The following is a 21733-nucleotide window of genomic DNA, read 5'->3' as shown; positions in this document are numbered from 1 at the left end:
CTGCATTGAAAGGGGACACGCTGGTCACTCTGCATTGAAAGGGGACACGCTGGTCACTCTGCATTGAAAGGGGACACGCTGGTCACTCTGCATTGAAAGGGGCACACTATACCTTGATTACTAAAGGCCCCTTTCACACTTTTGTGACCTCAAAGTCACGCAATTTTTTACAGCGTTTTTTGCCGTAAAGCAATGCCTATTACATTTTTCTGTTTGCGCCCCCCCCCCCCAAAAAAATTTTGAGCACCAGCCGCCACTGCCCTGGTTAGTGACATATGTCACTGCCATGACATTGTCTGACTGGACCCTGACTGGGATTCTCCAAAGATGATCGGTTCAATGAGAAAGACAATTGCTAATCCCATGCAACTCCAGGACATTGATATGCAACAGAGATTCCTCCTTGGACAAGAAGTCTTGTTCCAAAAGCTGACTCACCACTCCCTTCAGCCAGACAGGCTGGCGTACCTTGTGACCACTGTCCAAAGAAGATAAGGAAGGATTCGCCACTCAGCAGTAACTAAGACTAGAGCCAACACAGGAGGGGGGACTTGAACGGCTTTCCCATGCAAATCTTTCCAGCAACGATGGGGATGGGTCCCATCTGGTCAGGATTTCCTTTCGCAGAACCCGTGTGTAAAACTGTGCATATGGGACCACCTCAAAGGTAAAGCCCATGGAGACAGAACTTGCACACAGGACTGCAAAGTGGACCACCTGCAGGAAAGCAATAATTAAACCTAAGCCTATGAGTTTTTGATGCCTGTCCGGTGGAAGAAACCAGTCCAGGATTAGACTCTGATACTCCAGATGCATGGTTCGAGCCAGATACAATTTTCTAAAATTCAGGATCCGGCCGAACCCCTCCAGAGTGTGAACTGTAATAGCCAGATTGTCCTTCAGGGAAGAGACCGAGTTTGCCTAGAAAAGTACAATGTTCAAGTAGCCCCCATTGTCTCAGTAACCTCCTGTGAGGTTTTGGATATTGTCATCGAGAGTAGCACCAAAGAGCTTGTCACCCCGAAAAGATAATTGAGTCAGAGCATTCTTTGGAGTCTGGTCTATGGACCAACACTTAAGGCAAAGACCGCAGCACAAAACAATGGCTGTTTGCACACAAACTTTAGACTCTGGACTAGTTGCTCTGCTAGCTCCACATAGATCAGGGATACTAGTTCATTATCGAAGCCCTGGCGCATTTGCCCATTCTGTAAATTTTAGGACACCAACGCAATGGCAACAGTATCATGGTGCTTGTGACAAATTCCTGTCAGCTGGGTTCTTGAAAGGAGGAGATTCCTCCACCAGAATCACAGTAGCTTTGTTCACCGTCAAAATTGGCTGATCCAGGACTGAAGGAGAAGACCACTTGTCACACTAAGAACCGTTTTGATACCATGAAAGACTGTTTTGAATGTTTCTATAACCTATATATATATAAATGTATCAAAATAGCCAGGATAAGGAAAGCTTCGGTGGCTTATGGGTAACAAAGAGGGATAGCTGATGCTCCTGGGGCACCTGTGAGATCCTCAATTTTTAGGATATCACACATAGAAGAGAACAGGGCAGACACCAGTGCTTCTTTCTGTGCCACAAGAGTAGAGGAGTCATCCTCAATACCTGAGCAGGGCAGCTTCGAGCTCTGGCCATTCATCAGAGGAGAAGGAAATTGGAGGGGTTGGGGGGTGTTTTTCTACCGTGTAATTACATTCCAATTCCACGTGGCAGACAAAAGCCTCTGGGCCCAAAAAAGAGAATCCCTAGGAATGCAGTGACCTGAGGGCCCCTGCCTCCAGCGTGACCATTCGAAATAAAGGTAGGAGCAGGGAGCAGGTAACTCCCACTTACAGATGTGGCTGGCGCCAAAGATGGAGGGGGGGGGGAACTTAAACAGAACTAAACACACCACCATGGAATCATCAGAAAGAAGTCGCAGAGTCCTATGCTGCAACTGCTCCAGACACACTAGGACCCACTTGAGAATCTGTGCAGGAACACTACCCCCACAAAATGACCTATGCACTGGGAGTAATGGCTTTGACTTTTCAAAGAAGGCTGCAGAAGCAAGGCTCCTCCAAGGTGGAGGATTTCCTAAAATGGCCGCCAGAGTTGATCAGCCACCACCGTCCTCAAATGAGGTTGGCCGCCAGACCTGGGTGAACCACACTGCCTTCCACAAACTAGGGCAGGAGAGGAAACACCATTAAACATCAGGGGGGGTAGTGCCCAAGGTAGGACTGATCAACCACAGAACCGCAGGGATAAACAGGTAGACATGGAGGGGGTACCTGAAGCCCAAACACCCACCAAAGAGGAGAGGGGGGAAACACTTCCCATCCTAATAGACGAGAGCGGGTACCCATCCCAGAACAGTCTGCCTCCTACCGAAGTCTACCAGGGACTACACGGTGACATAACCCGCTAAAAATCCCTGTGAGCTCTCATGAGCCTTCTATGTCCCAGACAAGGTTGTCACAAGTGACCCCGCACAAAGGGTAGGGGTCTGCATGCGCTTAATGGCTGAGCTGGAGCTTGGCTGTTGATTGAAGATTGCTAGGAAGAAATAACAAAACAGGTTAACGAAGCTAAAAAAAAAATATTGGAGGGGACTTAAAATCCCGGCAAGGGTATTATTCCTAGACACTAGGCAAAAAACTGAGATGCTTGGTGGCTTGGCCACCAGCGGGGGCTGTCTCTAGGCAGTAACTTGTTTTTTTTTCTGATTGGTGTCCAAATTCTGAAGATGGCGCAAGAGGCATACAGTCAAGATTCCTTGTTGGCTGTCTCAATCAATGAACATACCATTTTATCTTTGCAAATCTCACCCTCTTATTCTCTTTTCCGCCACACAAATACAGTCAATCTTTTACATTTACCTTGACCCACTTAATATATATACACACACATATATATATACACATATAGTATCTCACAAAAGTGAGTACCCCTCTCACATTTTTGTTAATATTTTGTTATATCTTTTCATGTGACAACACTGAAGAAATGACACGTTGCTACAATGTAAAGTAGTGAGTGTACACAGAATAAATTTGCTGTCCCCTCAAAATAACAACACACAGCTATTAATGTCTAACCACTGGCAAAAAAAAGCGAAGTACACCCCTAAGTGAAAATGTCCAAATTGGGCCCAATTAGCCATTTCCCCCCTCCCCCCAGTGCCATGTGACTCGTTAGCGTTACAAGGTCTCACGTGTGAATGGGGAGCAGGTGTGTTAAATTCGGTGTTATCGCTCTCCCATACTGGTCACTGGAAGTTCAACATGGCACCTCATGGCAAAAAACTCTGAGGATCTGAAAAAAAGAACTGTTGCTCTACATAAAGATGGCCTATGCTATAAGAAGACTGCCAAGACCCTGAAACTGAGCTGCAGCACGGTGGCCAAGACCATACAGTGGTTTAACAGGAAAGGTTCCAGTCAGAACAGGCCTTGCCTATGGTCGACCAAAGGAGTTGAGTGCATGTGCTCAGCATCATATCCAGAGGTTGTGTTTGGGAAATAGCGCAGAGGATGAAGGGGTGGGGGGGTCAGCCTGTCAGTGTATAGACCATACGCCGCACACTGCATCAAATTGGTCTGCATGGTTGTCGTCCCAGAAGTAAGCTTCTTCTAAAGATGATGCACAAGAAAACCTGCAAACAGTTTGCTAAAGACAAGCAGACTAAGGACATGGATTACTGGAACCATGTCCTGTGGCCTGATGAGACCAAGACAAACTTATTTGGTTCAGATGGTATCAAGCGTGTGTGGCGGCAACCAGGTGAGGAGTACAAAGACAAGTGTCTCTTGCCCACAGTCAAGCATGGTGGTGGGAGTGCCATGGTCTGGGGCTTCATAAGTGCTATAGTTCATTGAGGGAACCATGAATGCCAACATGTACTATGACATACTAAAGCTGAGCACGATCCCCTCCCTTCCTAGACTTGAACACAGGGCAGTATTCCAACATTATAACGAACCCAAACACACCTCCAAGACAACCACTGCCTTGCTAAAGAATCTGAGAGTAAAGGTGATGGACGGGCCAAGCAGGTCTCCAGACCTAAACCCTATTGAGCATCTGTGGGGCATCCTTAAACAGGAGGAGGAGGAGCGCAGGGTCTGTAACATTCACCAGCTCCGCGATGTCATCATGGAGGAGTGGAAGAGGACTCCAGTGGCAACCTGTGAAGCTCTGATAAACTCCATGCCCAAGAGAGTTAAGGCAGTGCTGGAAAATAATGGTGGCTACACAAAATATTAACACTTTGGGCCCAATTTGGACATCGTCACTTAGGGGGGGTCACTTAGGGGTGTACTCCCTTTTTTTGCCAGCAGTTTAGACATTGATGGCTGTGCGATTAGTTATTTTGAGGGAAAGCAAATTTACACTGTTATACAAGCTGTACACTCACTACTTTACATTGTAGTAAAGTATAATTTCTTCAGTATTGTCAAATGAAAAGACATAATATATACAAAAATGTGAGGGGTGTACTCACTTTTGTGAGATAATGTGTATATATATATATATATATATATATATATATATATATATGAGCAGCGCACTGGGCTTTCAACTCCATATTTAAAGTAAATCAAATTAGGATTAAAATGATGTGCAAGGGTCAAGCTGCAAAAGAGTGCTGGAGAGAGAAAAAAAATCCCTACAAATTAAAGCAAATAAATTTACCCTAAAGTTTACATGCTCTTGAGTAGGCAATGTAAGGACAAATGGTTTGGGGGGAAAAGAGAAAATGTAATCTCATGCTAAAAACCAACTTGCTCTTCATATTCCTAAGGCTGTCCTTTCATAAGTATGGTTAACTGCACGAAGTAAGCGCTCTCTTAAAAAATGTATTGTTCAAAAATTCTGTACAAAACAAAATATTCCCACAGCTTGTATAAAAGAATTTATAGGCAAGGCAGTCTAATTTTTCTATAAAACCTTAATATGCAGAACACAGTGCTGTTTTATATTAAAGCCGAGCCTCACTCTCAATAAGCATTGACTATTTAATACTTATGCTGCTAGCATTAGTAAATAGATAGGAAGGTACATTATATTTACTTGTTTTAAACTTTTTTTTTAATTTCTTCAGTTACTTCCTGGTTTCCAGGCCTCTGCAAATGATGTCATACATCCTAGTAGTATTCAGGAGAGGTCTTCTCTGCTAAGCACACCCTCCTGCTTGCATGCCTAAACTAAAAGCAGCTGCCCTTACTCAAGGGGGTGCTAGGGGGTATTCTTCAAACTAATCTCAGCAAAATAAAGCATGGGGATATAGATGGGAGAGGAGAGTGCTTTGAATATTAAAAATGAATTAAATTTCAGTTTTGGTTTGTGGTGCTCAGATGGAGTGTATGTCGGCTTTAAGCTCTACAGAGGTTTCTAACGGACAATGAATTCCACAAAGTATATGAAAATATTATACATGTGCATGGTAAAACTTATCAAATGCTGAATGTATTCAATAAAATTACTACTGTCTGTTGGAGGTAAAAAGTTTTGATAACTATTACTTTAGGTTTGTCCTAAATCCAGATCAAAGTAAAACACACCATAAAATGCAGCATAATTTGTTTAGATATGTGCACACAAATACAAAAATTCATCAAAATTCAATATGATCAATGTATTTAACAACAAATGTGGTATATGGCCCTCAAATGGGTTTAACAGGACTATTAATTTAAATAATCCCCTTTAACAATATTTATAAACAGAGCAAAAGGAGCACATAACATGCTGCTGCATGTACAAAATAGCTGCCAGAAAATATGCAAAAAAGCAGGGCAGGATGCACAAAATACGCAAAGTCTAGCAGCAGCATGTGCAAAATATAGCAGTACTAGCATATCATATAAACAACGAGATGAGATTAAAACCAAGACCATTAGACAGGCATATAGGCCAACCTGAAGAATAAAGTCAGTAACATTTTGCTTTGGGTCAACTGTGAGATAGGAGACAGACCAGAAAACTATACCTGTAATGATGTCCTACATTGTGCAAGCAGCTGGGTCCAGGAGAAATGTTCACTGCTCCTAACACTGTGAATGGAGGAGAGAATGCTCTGACTTATGAGACCCCCCCCCCATGTACTGATTGTGCTACAACCTGTGTAATCATCAATGAAAGAACTTTTCTCAATGGAGGAGGAGGGTGCCTGTTCCTGTTGGACCACGGTAATGCTGTTCTGCCTGAAGCTGTTACCCATTGCAACATCCGAAGTTTAGAGACAGGAAGAGGACAGGCATATTCTGCAGTGATAATTTCTCCATGATCCTTCTACATGCACAACATTGGACATATTAGAGGTAAGTGATGTGACTAAAGCTGTGGGAATTTTTTTTTTTTTTATTTAAGCTAAACTTTAGCTTTAATTGTATAGTTGTGCTCAGTGTCTTGGCTGCTAACATTAGCACTGCTGTATTTCTGAATATGCACCATTTTGATTTGCTGCTGGCAGTCTTTGGAGATTGTGCACACTTGCTCTACTTACTTTGCACATAAAATGTTAGCAGTTATTATACTTTTATACACATGCAGCACTTTATTAACCTCTTTTGGCACATCTTTCTCTTGCTCTGTTTATCGTCCTAAAATGTTAATATTTATAATCATGAGTTAAATCCCTTATGTCATTCATATATTTTACTAGCATCTATGATCATGCTGACATATTGATTATGAATACTCTTTGCATATAGTGTACTTTTAATAAATGATGCTGCATTTATAGCATGCTTTAAGTTACTAAGATTGTTGCTGGTCTGAAAATACCACAGTAATAAATGTGTAATAATATTTTACAGTCATCCCTGTCTGATGTGGCAGAAATTAGCCACACCAGGTCAATGATCATCAAATTCCTTTGGATGCCCTTGTGCAAGTCTTTGAACCTATTTAAAAGAAACCTGTACTGAGGTAATTACAAAAGTTGCCATCACTTAGGTATCATTCTAAAAATTATAGTTGCCTGGCAAAAACTGCAGATTCAGAGGTTTCAATACTTTGAGTTAATGAACATCAACAAATCTGATGATCACTGTTCTAACTCTACTCTTTCCAATTGAGATGCTTGTTGCAGGTTAGTTTCTTATATACACACTGGATTTGGAAGAAGTATAGATGGACTTTTGAGGTGCCAACATAATACAACAATGTTTAAAAATATAATTTTTATTATCACAAATGTCATAAACCCCCCCTCCCTTTGCAGTTCCTCCCTCTCCAGTTTCTGGTTTGGGTGCCTTTGAGCCACTATGTTTATTGGTAGCACTGCCATGCTTGCTATTGCTTTTATAGTATGACAATCTGATTGCCGCCTTGTATTGCTCCCACACCTGTCCCAGGGGTACTTTGACACGCATCTAGCCACATTCCTGGGCCTTTCCTTTGTTGGTGCTTGGACTTGCTTGACTTAGTGAATGTTCTGTTTAGGGGTTTCAAGAAGTTCTATACACATTTACTGTGTCATCGTTATATATATATACTATTTTTGTCGGTTTTACATTTTGGTCCCCTTTTACCCCGCGAAGAAGCGGGTTGTTCCTGCGAAACATGTTGAGGAACCAAGTTACTGTCTGATCTTGATGGACACCCATCTAGCAATTCTGATAAGAGTCGTATACACAAGTGATTGTTTAAAAACTTCAATACTGGACATTTTTACCCCCCTTCTGCCCAGGCCAATTTTCAGCTTTAAGCGCTGTGGCACATTGAATGACAATTTCGTGGTCATGCAACACTGTACCCAAACTAAATGTCTAAAACACACCCAAACTGACACTAAATTATATATATAAAAAAAATCCTGTCCAAAAAAATACTGACCCTGACCTAGACAAAAACACTAACCATGGGGCTGACCTAGATCAAACCTTGATCTGGGTTTTTTATTTTAATTTTTTTTTTTTTTTCTATACACATTTTGTTTTTTTCTTATCTCTGCAAGGACAGAGAAAGATACAAGGTATCTGTCTCGTCCATTTACAGAGACAGAAAATAGGAGGGCAGACTTCACAATAACTGATCACTATGATAGCCCATCACGATCAGATGACTCGGAATCGGCCGTTCCAGGTCCCGATCGTTAGGACGGGGCCTGAGGCTCTCGGTGAGACCCTGATCTCTGTGCTAGGACTGCGCCGCACAACATACATAAATATGCGTCCCCAAGGAAAAATCCCAGTCAAGTGGGCTCACATATTTGCGTACAGTTGGCGTGAAGGGCTTAACATACAATGTGCAGGGGCAGGCGATTCATTTGAAAGGGCTGCATAAAGCATTAAAAAAAAGAACATGCCTAAATACGGGTGTAACATTTTCTAAAGGTGAACATAGCCTTTAAGATAAGTGAATGTGTACTTCATGTAATTCAGCGCACCACAACACACAGTAGTATTACTGTGTGTTGAGGTGCGCTGTAATGCACATACAGCGACAAAATTCATTGCAATGCCATTAGGAATGAATGGCACCAATGTGCATTCTGGTTTGTAATTGCAGTGCAACAATATGAACTGTGCCTCAATGTCTACAATTTATTGGTAAAAGTAAACAAAAAATGAAAAACATTGTTTCATCTCAGATCCACACAACAAACTTTACGAACTATCTTTGGCTAAACACTAAAATCATTTAAAAACAATCAAATGGTTGTAAAAAGATTCATAGTTTCTGAATTCAATTGGAATAGCCAGAAAACTAGCGTTTCTAAATTAATTTTAGCAATGGCAGCCTCCATATTTCTCTAATTGTAGGTTTTTTCCTTTAGGTTGCTATGACCAACAAGAGGGGAAGAAAGGAGCTTAAGCAGATCCTGAGCTGTTTGATTTAATCTGCTATATAGCATGCAAGCAGAACATGAGGTTGTAAAGGAGATGAGAATGGCGACACTATACAATAGGCATGCTTGGCTTCCACACAAGAGATGAAAAAGGTTAACACAATGGTAAAATCAAAATCACAAAAATGTTTCCTATGGTACACTAAGAAAACATTACGCGATTCATAAATGAGAACACTTAAGTTCTTATTTGTAACCTTCAACACTGATCCCATTGTATCTGTGATACAGTTTTTGTTTTAAGATATACAAAAAATTTCCTTGGTGTATGTTAAACCATATGGTGGATATGAAAATATTTATAACCAATCATGTTAAAGGGTTGTGTTCCTACAAGTGTTGCTGATGGTGTAGGCTGCAATGGCAGTGTCACACAGAGGGAGTGCAGGCCACAGAACAGTGCAGATTAGTTAACACAGAATTTGTAATTGAAGCCAAGCTACAAGCACATAACAAGAAAGGGGACAGGAAAAAGGTTTAATTCCCACAAGGAAACTTTTAGCGGAAAAAGCACAAAGGAAATACCTTAAGATCCCGCCTTTCCAGATGTACTAGCTCTGAACCGCGGATGTCATGACGGATGAAGATTTCTTTGTACTCTCCCAAACTCAGCAGATCCAGCCAAGCTGCCACTTCATCTGTGCCCCACTTCTGAACTACCAAAGTTAAGAGCAAAACCCCCTTAATTTGTACATGCACAAATGCATAACAAGCATAGGTTAGGTTAGGCCAAAGAAAGTGGAAAACAGAAATGCAGTGCTAGCAAAGGGAAAAGAGAAAAGGTATCAACTTAACAAGTCTAATGGTTTGATTTATTGTGCATGCAGGTTAAAATCAACAATTCAAACAAATGGCTGTACAAGGACTGGGTTCATTGCTTTGCAGCCGTGCTTTCAGCTCCAACCCCCACCCAAGTTTACCATCCATAGAATACTAGAAATTTGTTTTAAGGGTTAGGATCAGTGATGTAAGGTAGAGAGCTTGTATAAGAATCAACAGTGACAGTGCTGTAAAAACATTAATTTAGATGGGTCTTTAGAAGACATTTAAAGATCATTTTAATATTAAACAAAAGTTATCATGATATTAATCATACACACATAGACATTTGACACTTTTACAGGTATGAGTAGAGCGAAAGCCATTTGCAGCAATTTTCTGTGGAACTAATTTCATTTCAAGAGTAGTGCAAAGACTGCATCTTTCAAAATGGAAAGCAGACTAAAAAGATTGTGTGGCTTTTAAAAAAATGCTTGTTTTACATCATGTTTTCAGTCTGTTCCCGTTACTTCTTGGAAATAATAAATGATCAGCAAATTGCTGACTAACTTGTCCATCTTGAAAGAATGTGAATCCAGGCTCCCCCCCCCCCCAGTGTTGGTCACAAGACGAAAAGCTTAGATGTTTTGGTCACATTATTTCTGCTTTTTTCTGCATTTTTCTGCGATTGTCATTTATTCTAAACTCCGATTCTGCCATGCAACAAAGAGTCCAAATACAAGGGAACTTGTAACATCAATGTATTCAAGGAGGGAACATTTTTTTTTTTTTTTTCAAAGCTGGCCGGATACTTTTTCTTTTCCATATAGCTTCTAGTTGAATGAAAAAAAAAACCTAACAAGATTCTTCCATCCAAACAAAGAGGATGGATCAAGGATTTCCTCTTCCCACCAGAAAATTGCATTCTGCCAGATTACACTGACCTGCGGCTGCAGCTGCTCCTTTAAAAAACATTTCAAACACCTTTCTTTAACACAAGTTGATCAGTGTATAACCAGCTTTTTCATTCTGTTACTATTTACCCATTCCAGTAAGACTATCCATATAGCTTCATGTTAACCCTAAATATTAAGTCCATGTTATATACATACTGTAGTTGCAAACCAAACTCTGCTACCCATAGACAATGCAAAACGGTTAAAAAAAAAATGAAAAATAAAAAAACCTGAATAAAAATAGTGGTATTGTATTTTTTTCTCCCATTTATTAGGATTAGAACAATAGGCCAACTAAATATTATTGGTCATTTGGGGTTTGGAGATGCACTAATACCATATTTATAATAGAAAAATGCTATTACAAATATAATAAATCCTAAGATTACTGTCCTCTTCACAATCTTTGCAAACAAGACTACCTCATCTATTACAAAATAGGCAAACATTTCTTTGTGGGGGTCAATGGCTGGTCTGGACCAAATTTACAGGAAAAAAAAGAACAGCAGCACATATTCACTTGTTTCGGGTTGAGGTTAGGACTATGTGCAGGCCATTCAAGTTCCAGTGAAGGGAACTCTTAACGCACCAGCATTCCAGGACATTTTTCTGCTCCCAACTTTGTGGGAACAGTTTGGGGATGGCCCCTTCCTGTTTCGACATGACTGCGCACCAATGCACAAAGCAAGGTCCATAACGACATGGAAGAGCAAATTTGGGGCGGAGGAACTTGACTGGCCTGCACAGTGTCCTGATCTGAACCTAATGGAACACCTTTGGGGTGAATTAAAATGGAACTTGTGAGCTAGACCTTCTCGTCCAACATCAGTGCCTGACCTCACAAATGCGCTTCAGGAAGAATGGTCAAACATTCCCATAGGCATACTCCTAAACCTTATGGACAGCCTTCCCAGAAGAGTTGAAGCTGTTTTAGCTGCCAATGCAATATGGAACCCTACGGACTAAGACTGGGATGCCATTAAAGTTCATGTCCGTGTAAAGGCAGGAATCCCAATACTATTGGTAATATAGTGTATTTATATGCATGGTCAATGGATATTTAATGATGTATTTAATGATGTAATGTGTCTTTTTATTAGTTGCCTCTTCATAGTGAGTCTGCCATGGCAATTCCCCCCCCCCCCCCTTTTTTTTTCTAGCACAAAGGTTTTAGTAGTTATTGATAAGTTCAATGTTAGCAGTATGTAATGTAAGTGCACCGTTTCTTGTGCCTGGTTTCAATTATCGTGGTGGCAAGTGCTTTTACACAGATAGAGGAGCCACTAAGATTATGGTTGTGAATCTCTTTTTTTTTTAATTCTTAAATTTCTTTATTAATTTTCAAAATTATAAAATGAACAAATATAAAACTTGTACAAAAATATCTAATTTCATAGGTTTTACCACATTTAAACAATTTTCCCTCCCCAATGCCTTATCTTACCCTTCCCCCCTCATGTATTTGCATTTCCTTTTTCCCCAATCCATTTGGTATAATCCCTTGTTTTTTTGAACTCCATCCAGTCGTCCCAGATGTTGTCCCACCCTTCTGTCTCATCTTCCCTCCATTCTCTTAAGTTTTCTAGAGATCTTATTTTTTCCACTATATTGACCCAGTCTCCTAGTGTCGGGGCTTCCTCTTTTTGCCAAAAAAACTGGGATCAGACCCTTAGCAGCATTCATTAAGTGGGGGACCAGAGAGGTTTTGTATTGTTTCACTGAACTCTTAGTTCCATGAAATAGACAAAACCATGGTTCTTCCGGTATCTCTATTTTCTTGATTTTTTTTAATATGACTTATAGAACCTCCTTTTATGTATTTTTTGATTTTCTGGCAATCCCACCATAGGTGGCCCATGGTACCCACCTCCATGCAAACCCTCCAACAGAATTTAGATTTCTCGATTTGATAGTTATGGACTTTATCTGGTGTATTTTACCATCTTGCGATGCATTTGTAGTTCATTTCTGCTGTGTTTACGTCTATTGTGGAGCCGTGTATTAACCTCAAGCATTTTGCAAATTGAAAATCTTTATTTTGTGTTCCTATTTCCCTCTCCCATTTTTTGATGAAGGGAGGCTTCGCCGGTGGTGTCATATCTACCAATATTTTATATATATTCGAAATATTATTTTTTATGTTTTTCGGAGACGCAGATCTGCTCAAACAGGAGCAAATCGTCCTTTGATCTTAATGGTTTTGGTAGAGATGTCACAAAGTGTTTTAACTGGCAGTATCTCCATTCATCAATTTTCCAGTCTTTTTGTTTTAATTCCCCCAGTGTGTACAATTTATCTCTATCTAAAATGTCTTTCAATCGTGAGTCATCTTCTTTTATCCAATTTCCTCCTATTCCTACTTGTCCTGGTGGAAAATAACTAGTGTTTCTTAAGGGGATCAGTGGTGAGTTATATTTCCTTTTATTTTATTTGCTTTTATTCCCCATTCTAGCACTCGTGTAAGGAGCGTCACTTCATAGTATTTTTTAAAGTCTGGTACCGCTAGGCCCCCTTGATTTTTACCTTTTATTATTACTGAGTATTGTATTCTAGATTTACCCTTTCTCCAAATAAATTTCGTTATCAAAGATTTTATAGCTCTAAAATAAACCTGGGGGATTGGTATTGGTAACATTTGAAACATATATGTTATTTTTGGTAGGATTGCCATTTTAATGATATTTATTCTTCCTATCCATGATAAAGGCCTATATGAGATTCTATTTAGTTCTAATTTTATTTCGTCTAACAATGAGATGTAGTTGACTTTATAAAGACTTTTAGGGTCTGTAGTTAGTGTAATTCCAAGGTATTTTAATCCTGTTCTTTTCCATTTAAAGGGGAATTCTGTTTTTTGTGCTTCTTCCTGTTTTATTGTAATATTTAGTATTTCTGACTTGGTGGATTTATTTTTAAATTTGAGAGTTCTCCATAATTTTTCAGTATTTTTATCACATTTGGGAGAGTTATCCTCGGTCTAGAAATATATAGTAAGATATCATCCGCGAAAGCGGACACTTTGTGCTCCACATCGCACACTCCACTCCTCTGACATCTAGGCTGTCTCTAATTGTTATCAAGAGGGGTTCTAGTGAGAGAACAAATAATAGGGGGGATAGTGGACATCCCTGTCTAGTTCCGTTTGACATCCCGAATGGCTCTGAGTGGGTCCCATTAATCCTCACCTTAGAGGTAGGATGTTTATATAATTTTCTTATCCATGCCATCATTCTTGCTCCAATTCCTCCATCGTTTTTAGCATAAATTCCCAACTGACTCTGTCGAATGCTTTTTCAGCATCAATCGACAATATCAGACCTTGGGATCCACTTTTAGTCATCCGTTGCATCAACAGGATTGTTCTTACCCCATAGTCTCTACCCTGTCTTCCCGGTATGAAACCTACCTGGTCGCCGTGAACCCATTCCTTCATCAGGTTCCTCATCCTGGTTGCTAATATTTTTGCAAAGAGTTTTACATCAATATTTAAGAGAGAGATGGGTTTATAGCTCGAGCATACTGTGGGATCTTTTTCCTCCTTCAAAAGGACCGTAATTGATGCTAAAAGGGCCTCTTTCCTCATGTCATATAACTCCCCTAGTCCATTGAAGTAATCCCTTAATTTAGGTAACAACAGTTCTTTGTATTTTTTATAGTAATTCACTATAAACTCATCTGGCCCTGGGCTCTTCCCAGATGTCATGGTTTTTATTATTACGTTTCCTATCTCTTCTCCAGTAATTGGGGCTTCGAGTTCTAGTTTATCTTGTTGTAATCTTGGTAGTTTTGTCTCTCTTAAATACTGCTTAATTTTTTCTGTATTAATTTTACTCTTCTCTACATCCTCCTCGGCTTTGATGTTCTAGAGACTGCCATAGTACTCTTGGAATACTTTTGCTATTTCCGCGGTTGAGTAAACTAGTTCCCCGTTTTTGTCTCTTACTTTCTCTATAAAGTTTAATGCTTTCTTTTTATTTAACACCTTCACTAATCTTTTCCCAATTTTGTTATTCCATTGGTAATTTTCTTTTATAACACTCCTACTCCCCTGTCTAATTTCTTGTTCTAATAATTTTTTCAGTTCATATCTTTTAACTGTTAATTTCTGTTGGATCTCTGTAGTCTGTAGATTTTTATATTTTTGTTCTAGGTTATAAATTTCTTTTATCGATCTTTCCTTTTTCCTCTGGACGCCTTTAGCTATTAAGATCCCCCTCATATACGCTTTATGTGTTTCCCAAAGTATGTTTTTGGATGTTCCCTCAATGTCTCTAAATTGAAAAAACAATTCTAGTTCTTTTCTTATTTATTCCCCCCATTTCTTATCTCTTATCAATTCCTCGTTCATTTTCGAAGTATTTCTATTTGGCTGGTTTCCGGGAATTTTTTATCTCATTTTGACAGGTGCATGGTCTGACCAAATGTTCATTCCGATCTTTACCTCCTCTACACACTCTATCCCCCTGTGCTCTATCAGAATATAATCTACTCTTGAGTGTGATTTGTGCACAGAGTAGCAGAATGTATAGTCCCTCTCTTTCTCCATGCATCCAAGAGTTGACATTGATGTAATTTTTTTTTAATCCTGTTCAATTGTATTGTTCTGCCCCTCAGTACCCCTGACGAACTATCCATCTTCGGGTCCATGCAAAAGTTGAAGTCACCTGCTACTATTACCCAACCTTTCTTAAAGTTCATTAATTTGTCTAATAATTTCCCTGGGAAAGTAAAGGGGTTATCGTTTGGGCAATATACGTTCACTAGTGTTAACTCTCTTGAGAATAGTTTCCCTCTCAAGAAAAGGAATCTTCCCTCTGGGTCTGTCATCCTCTCCTCCAGGGTGAACTCACTCTAGCAAACCCTATAGCCACCCCCTTTGATTTTTTTGTTATGGAGTCTGTGTAATACCATGTGGGATGCTCTTTCGTGTATAACTTTATGTTGGATGAGTGTGACATGTGGGTTTCTTGCAGGAATACTACTCCTGCTTCCTTAGTTTTAATTTCTTTCAAGATTTTTTTCATTTTTTGGGCTTATTCATTCCTCTCACATTATATGTTATAAAGTTTACCCCTGTCATCTATATTTTGAATTTCCCTCTTTCTTTGTTTTTTATTTTTTTCCCTTCTTTCACACATCTTGTATATTTAATCCTCTCTAGCAACCCATATATCTTGCCAGATGCACGGTGATTCTGCTGTACTGTTGGATAGGGGAACATAAATTCTTTTGCCAACCTGTGTGTCGTGCCATATACTGGGTGATTCTGTTGTATTGTTGGGATAGGAAACTTATACTCTTTTCCTTTTACCCATTCCTGCCCTCCCCTCCCACCTACCTCCCCCCATCCCCCCTCCTCCCTCCCTTCTCTACCCTCCTGTTCTTCCCCTTGTGGGTAACTAGGCCTTCTCCTTTTAGGCCCATCTAGTGTGACCCCAGAAATATTGGATATTATGTGGTTTAATAGTGCTATCATTGGTTTGAGTATCCGTTTTCTTGCCAGGGTCTCTTGTGAAAGGTCTGCATATACTTGTAAGTCTACGTCCTTATATTTTGGTGGGGGTCTGTCTTTCAACCTTTCCCAGATCCGTGCTCTTTCCTCGTATCTGTGGAATCTTATTATAACATCTCTTGTAGACTCTTTGGGTAGATTTTGTGGTTTCCTAATTCTATGTATCCTTTCAATTTCTATTTTTGTTATTTCTCTTACTAAGAGGGGATTAAAGACTGTTTCCATCATCTTTTCTAGATCTTCCTCCTTCCCGCTTTCTGGGAGCCCTCATATTCTCAGATTTTACCTTCTATCTCTATTTTCTTGATCTTCCAGTTTGTATAATATATTTCTCTGTACAATCTGAGATCTCCTCATCTCCTCTTTTAGGACTTTTAATTCTTTCCCATGACTGTCCGTTGTTTCCTCTACTACTTCTACTCTTTTCAGCATTTGGCCGAGGTCTCCGTTTATAGTTGCTACCTCTTTTTTAATGGACTGTTCCAAATTTGCGAACATTTCCCTCATTTCTCCTTTTGTGGGTAATTGATCTTTGGTTCTTTGCTCTTCCTCTCTACTTTTCTCGGGATCTTTGTCCATCTGTACATTGCCCATCAGTACACTGTCTATAGAGAGGTCGGAGCTATTTTCTTCAATTGTTTCTATCATTTTCTGATTCCTGTTTTTTTTTCTTGTTTCTCTACTCTGTTTTGGTTTGGTTGATCCTTGTCTATCGCTGATTGTATTTTATCCCGTTATTTTGGGGGTCATATATTTTTTAATAGTCTCAGGGCTAGCACTTATTTTTGGGGACTTTCCCCCTCCATCTTTTGCTGATTTGTTTTTCATTTTCATCAACATGATTTCCTTGTTTCTGCTTTGCCCCTATGTATGTAATCGGTATTGTAAGAGCAAGGTTTCAGGAGTAGAAAATAAGGGGGAGAGGAGGGCAGCATACATAAAAAAAAGAAAAAAAAAAGAAAACAGTTTCTTTTTCACCTTCCCCCTTTACCTCTTGATTGGATACAGTCTAATGCCTTAAGCCAGTTTATGAAGGGGTTAACCTTTCGGATGTCCATGGGAAAGGAAAAGATTGTGAAACACATTCCCCCTGTCTGTATAAAGCAGTCCCCTTGTGTATCCCTCCAGCAGTATTCCGGTAGGCTCTTTACTTCAAGTCAATAGCGCACCTTCGGTGTAAAAGTTTTCTGGTCACGTTTTACTCATAATCACCTATTCACTTTTTACATCAACAGAGCAATCCTAGTATTAATTAATGGAGAGGGTAGGTACCCCTCTCACCTTGCCCGACTTCCAGTCTGATCCTCGCGTGAGCCTCTGTGTATTCCTCCTACCGACCGGGTTTGCTGTAGTTTGGCAGCGAGTCTGCGTCCTCCATGCAGACTCCAGGCACCGAGCTCACACCTCCCGGCGTCTCGAGGCGCCTCCTCCCACTGCTTTCTCAAAACTTGCGGCTTACAGTACACTGCCGCTACTTTCAGCTGCGGGTCCAGGGGAACACGGGCGGCTCAGTTGGGGTGATCAGGCGGGGGCCAGCGAGCGAGCCAGGGAGGGGGGTCAGCGGCCAGCAGCCTCACCAAACAGGCTGCTCTCTTCCATCAGCTGGGCGGCGGTCCCGTGTCTCCTCTCAGCTCAGCATTCTCGTGCTGCAGGTGCCATTGTCAGGCTCCTCCCCCCCGAACGAGCCCCATAGAGACACTCCTAAACCTTGAGGGACCATGGTTGTCTAAATGACAACAAGTCCGGACTCAGTTATCATGGCGATGACTGTTTACTGCGGCTGCTATGACAATCGGCTGGCAGTCTTTTTAAATTGTGATGCTGATCTAACGCCTCAGCCTTTGAGAAACCTGATTGGGTGCAATGCGTCAGAGGGGCGGTGACGTCATCACATGGGCGGAACTATGGACGTCATTACACACAAAGTCTACTCATTGTCTTTTGTGAATATGTCAGTGTTTTTCTTATGGTTCAATAAAATTGAGTTTGGCAATCTACACTATTTTGGTTTTCTGCTTGCTTCCTATACATGATTTCCAGGATTGAGGATATACTGATTAAGGTAGACAGAAAAATGTACCCCCTTATAATAATGTTAAGTGCCAGTGATCTCCTCTAGCTTAGCAAAGTCCTATTTAGAAGGAGAGAGAACACTTTTGAGGTTAGGTGATGGGCACAGCATTATGTGCCAATTCATCACCTTTGGAGATTCACTAATTAGTTTGGAGTATGCACAATCACTGTATGGTGTATGGGACTTATGAAGTAGATTTTTTGAATGCACAAAAAATATTTCTTGTTTCTGTTTTTTTTGTATAAATCTATTTGAGTCTGTGTGTTATTCAATTCACTGTCTACTAAATGGAATAATCCATTATTGTGTAGCGCCACATCTCCTTTAAGTTTATAAATCTATATTATTACAATTAAGTACAGTGATTCATCATACAGGTTGTCATGTCAGAGAATACAATTTGCCATGTATTGCTTAATATTGTTATACTGTAAACAACTTAGTGAGAAGAAAAACAGAATTTTTTACTTATTGTAAAATCTTTTTTATTGGACACAGGATGAAGGTTCAATATAACCCCACCCACTCCCAGCAAGTGCGTTAGCAACTATAGTTGGCATGGATAAGAACAGGGATGAGGGACAGGTGTCCATAATGTATTTAAATAAAAAAAACAAAGTTTTACGGTAAAAAAAAAAAATGGGTTTTTGGCTTATCGTAAAATCCTTTTCTCTGATGTTTATTGATGGACACAGCTCCAGAATCTTCTTGACCATTGGGTTATGCTTCCCCCTACAGGAGTAGGACACTAGGCAGAAAAAAGGCTTTACCACGCCTATGGGGCAGTCCCAGGGGATATACTCCCACTTCCTGCTATAGACACTCAGTATTGTTACAAGCAGTGTCAGAAGAAATATAACCCAACTCAATAGAGGGGTGGGTGTGGTGTCCTTCAATGAACATCAGATCAGAGAAAAGGATTTTACGGTAAGACAAAAATCCGATTTTCTCTTTTGTTCATTGACAGACACAGCTCCAGAATCTTCTTGACCATTTGGACGTCCCAAAGCAGCGTCAAAACATGAGGGGTGGGAAAAAGCACAGCAGAAATAAATTCCCAATGGCTAAACCTAGCCAACCAGGTAACATGGAGCTCAACTGAAACATACACCCTCAAAAGAGGACTAGTCCTCTCAAACAGCAGCCAGCAAAACCTTGCGGCCAAAAGCAGCATCCGCAGATGCCAGTACATCCACTTTGTAAAAATGCTGTGAAAGTGTGCACAGACGACCAGTGGCCACCTTGCAAACTTGCATCACTGACGCCTGATGGCGGAAGGCCCAGGAGGCACTAAGCGCTCACGTAGAATGCGCCTTAACAGGGAAAGGAGAACCTGACCCTTGAATGAACAGGCCTGCAGCACCGCCTGTCTGATCCATCTGGAAATGGTCACGGCAAACGCGGCCAAACCCTTGCGAGGTCCATCCATAAGGACAAATAGCGAGTGTTTTCTTAAACGACTCCGTAGCCGACAGGTACACCCTGATCACCCGAACCACATCCAGAGAATGCAAGGCAACATCCTTGGGATGCCTAGGATTAGGACACAGGGAAGGCAACACCATGTCTTCATTGAGATGGAAACCAGAAACAACCTTCGGAAAGAACAACTGACAAGGACGAAGCATCACTTTATCTCCGTGAACCACCAAGTAAGGTGAACGACAAGACAAGCTGTCAGCTCCGACAACCTACGTGCAGAAAAAAAAGCCACCAAGAAGGCTACCTTCTGGGACAATGTAAGCAGAGAAATCTCGCAAATATTTTTCAATGGCGGTTACTGAAGAACCGACAGCCTTAAGTTTAGATCCCACGAGGGCAATGGAGAGCGCACTGGGGGAGCCAAGTGGCGAACCCCCTGAACAAAGGTGCAAACCAAAGAATGCGTAGCCAAAGGACGTTGAAAGAAAACCGCCAAAGCCAAACCTGGCCCTTGATGGTACCAGAGGCCAGACGCTGCTCAACACTTCGAGTCACAAACTCAGAGTCACCGAAAAGGAGTGGAGGCGAACCCAAGACATTCACACCCGCAAAGTACGCTCCTCAAACGCAATAATAAATCTTCTTAGAAGTAGATTTACTAGCCTGCAGAAGCATGGGAATCACCAATTCAACAACCCTCTATCCTTCAGCACCAGGCTCCCGACAGCCAAGCTGTTAAGCCAGCGACTGTAAGGCAAGATGGAAGATTGGCCCTTGAGCCAACAGATCTCCTCTAGGAGGAAGTCTTTAAGGAGCATCAGTGACCAACCGTATCAGATCTGCGTACCAAGACCGGCGAGGCCAGTCTGGAGCCACGAGGATGGCTGTAATCCCTTCTGCCTCGAACCTACGCAGGAATCTTGGCAGAAGTTCTAGAAGAGGAAAGACGTATAGCAGACGATACTGGCCCCAAAGGAGCCACCAGTGTGTCTGTGGGGTCGGCCAGAGGATCCAGAGACCGTGCCAAAACCTATGCACCTTCCTGTTGAGACGAGAGACCAACAGAACCATCTCAGGAGTTCTGCGCGGGAGAAACAACGACCCCCTGAACACAATCCATGGCAAAAACGCCACCCCACTCGGAAAGGCTTGTATCTGTGGTAAACACCATCCAGCACATTTTTTAAGGAAGCCCAGCCATCAGGACGCGAGCCCAGCAGAGCCAACCACCCTGGGCAGCGGGGGTGGAGGGGGGAAGGCAGGTGCCCGTCAGCAGCTCTGTCAGCTTCAGCAACTCGGACAGCTTGGCCCGTCAGCCGCGAGTAGACTGGAAAGCCGCGGCCTCAATTTTTGACCTGATCTGGCCACGTGAGGCGCGTACCCGCAGTTGCTAAAATATCCGCTCCCCCAGCCCAACCAACGCCGCAGGGAGCCCAAAGGACATCCCTGCCCCAATCACTAACACCCAGGAGGCAGGGAACCTGCTAAAAACTCCCTCATTGTGCAACCTGGTCAGCAGCAACCACATCCAACCCCCCCTCCTTCTGGAGCATGAGGTGGGGGGTGGGGTAGATTGGGGGCCAAAAGACCCACAGTGACTGTTTAGAGGGTCTGGGGGGATGGAGGGGAATCCGAAGGTCAGACCATCCCAGGGAGGGGCCCACGTCCACCCCAAAAGACCATCAAGGAAGAGGAGGGACACTACTTACCACACCATGAAATCGGGTGGGCACCACTCCAGGCCGACCACCGCACCATCTTGGAATGGTTGTGACCAGGTCTGAGCGTCCTCACGAGACGTTTACCTCCCTGGCCAGCCCCCATCCAGTGGGGCTATGTCGCGGCCAACCTAGCGCGGAGCGGAGATCGGGTCACGCTCCCTGGCCAGACTGGGGAGACCGCAAGGATCTAGAATATCCAGTGCATTGCCCAATCCGGCAGTTGATTGTAGTTCTCAAAGGAACAGAAAATAATAAAAGAGGAAAAAAAATCCATTTAAAAAAGAAAAAATGCTAGGACCGGAGATCCCAGCAAGGAACTAGGTCCTTACACCTGACTAGGCAGAAAAAAGTGCCTATAGCAGAAAGTGGGAGTATATACTCTGGGACTGCTCCATAGGCGTGATAAAGCTTTTTCCTGCCTAGTGTCCTATT

General features: G+C 41.7%; 1 protein-coding gene across 5 annotated transcripts in view; it reads right to left on the bottom strand.

Moving 5' to 3' along the window:
* DGKH (diacylglycerol kinase eta) overlaps positions 1 to 21733 on the bottom strand; it is a 588450-nt gene that overhangs the window by 32474 nt on the left and 534243 nt on the right. For 4 of the 5 annotated variants that reach the window (XM_082244880.1, XM_082244879.1, XM_082244882.1 and 1 more), the window contains one exon: positions 9383 to 9513. The exons of the other annotated variant lie outside the window; for it this stretch is intronic. In XM_082244880.1, coding sequence (XP_082101006.1) covers positions 9383 to 9513 — 131 coding nt within the window. The remainder of the gene's footprint in view (positions 1 to 9382; positions 9514 to 21733) is intronic. 5 annotated transcript variants of the gene reach the window in all.

Source organism: Pelophylax lessonae, assembly GCF_965119305.1.
Source record: "Pelophylax lessonae genome assembly, chromosome: 2".
Taxonomy (NCBI): domain Eukaryota; kingdom Metazoa; phylum Chordata; class Amphibia; order Anura; family Ranidae; genus Pelophylax; species Pelophylax lessonae.
This window is presented reverse-complemented; position numbering and strand designations above follow the sequence as displayed.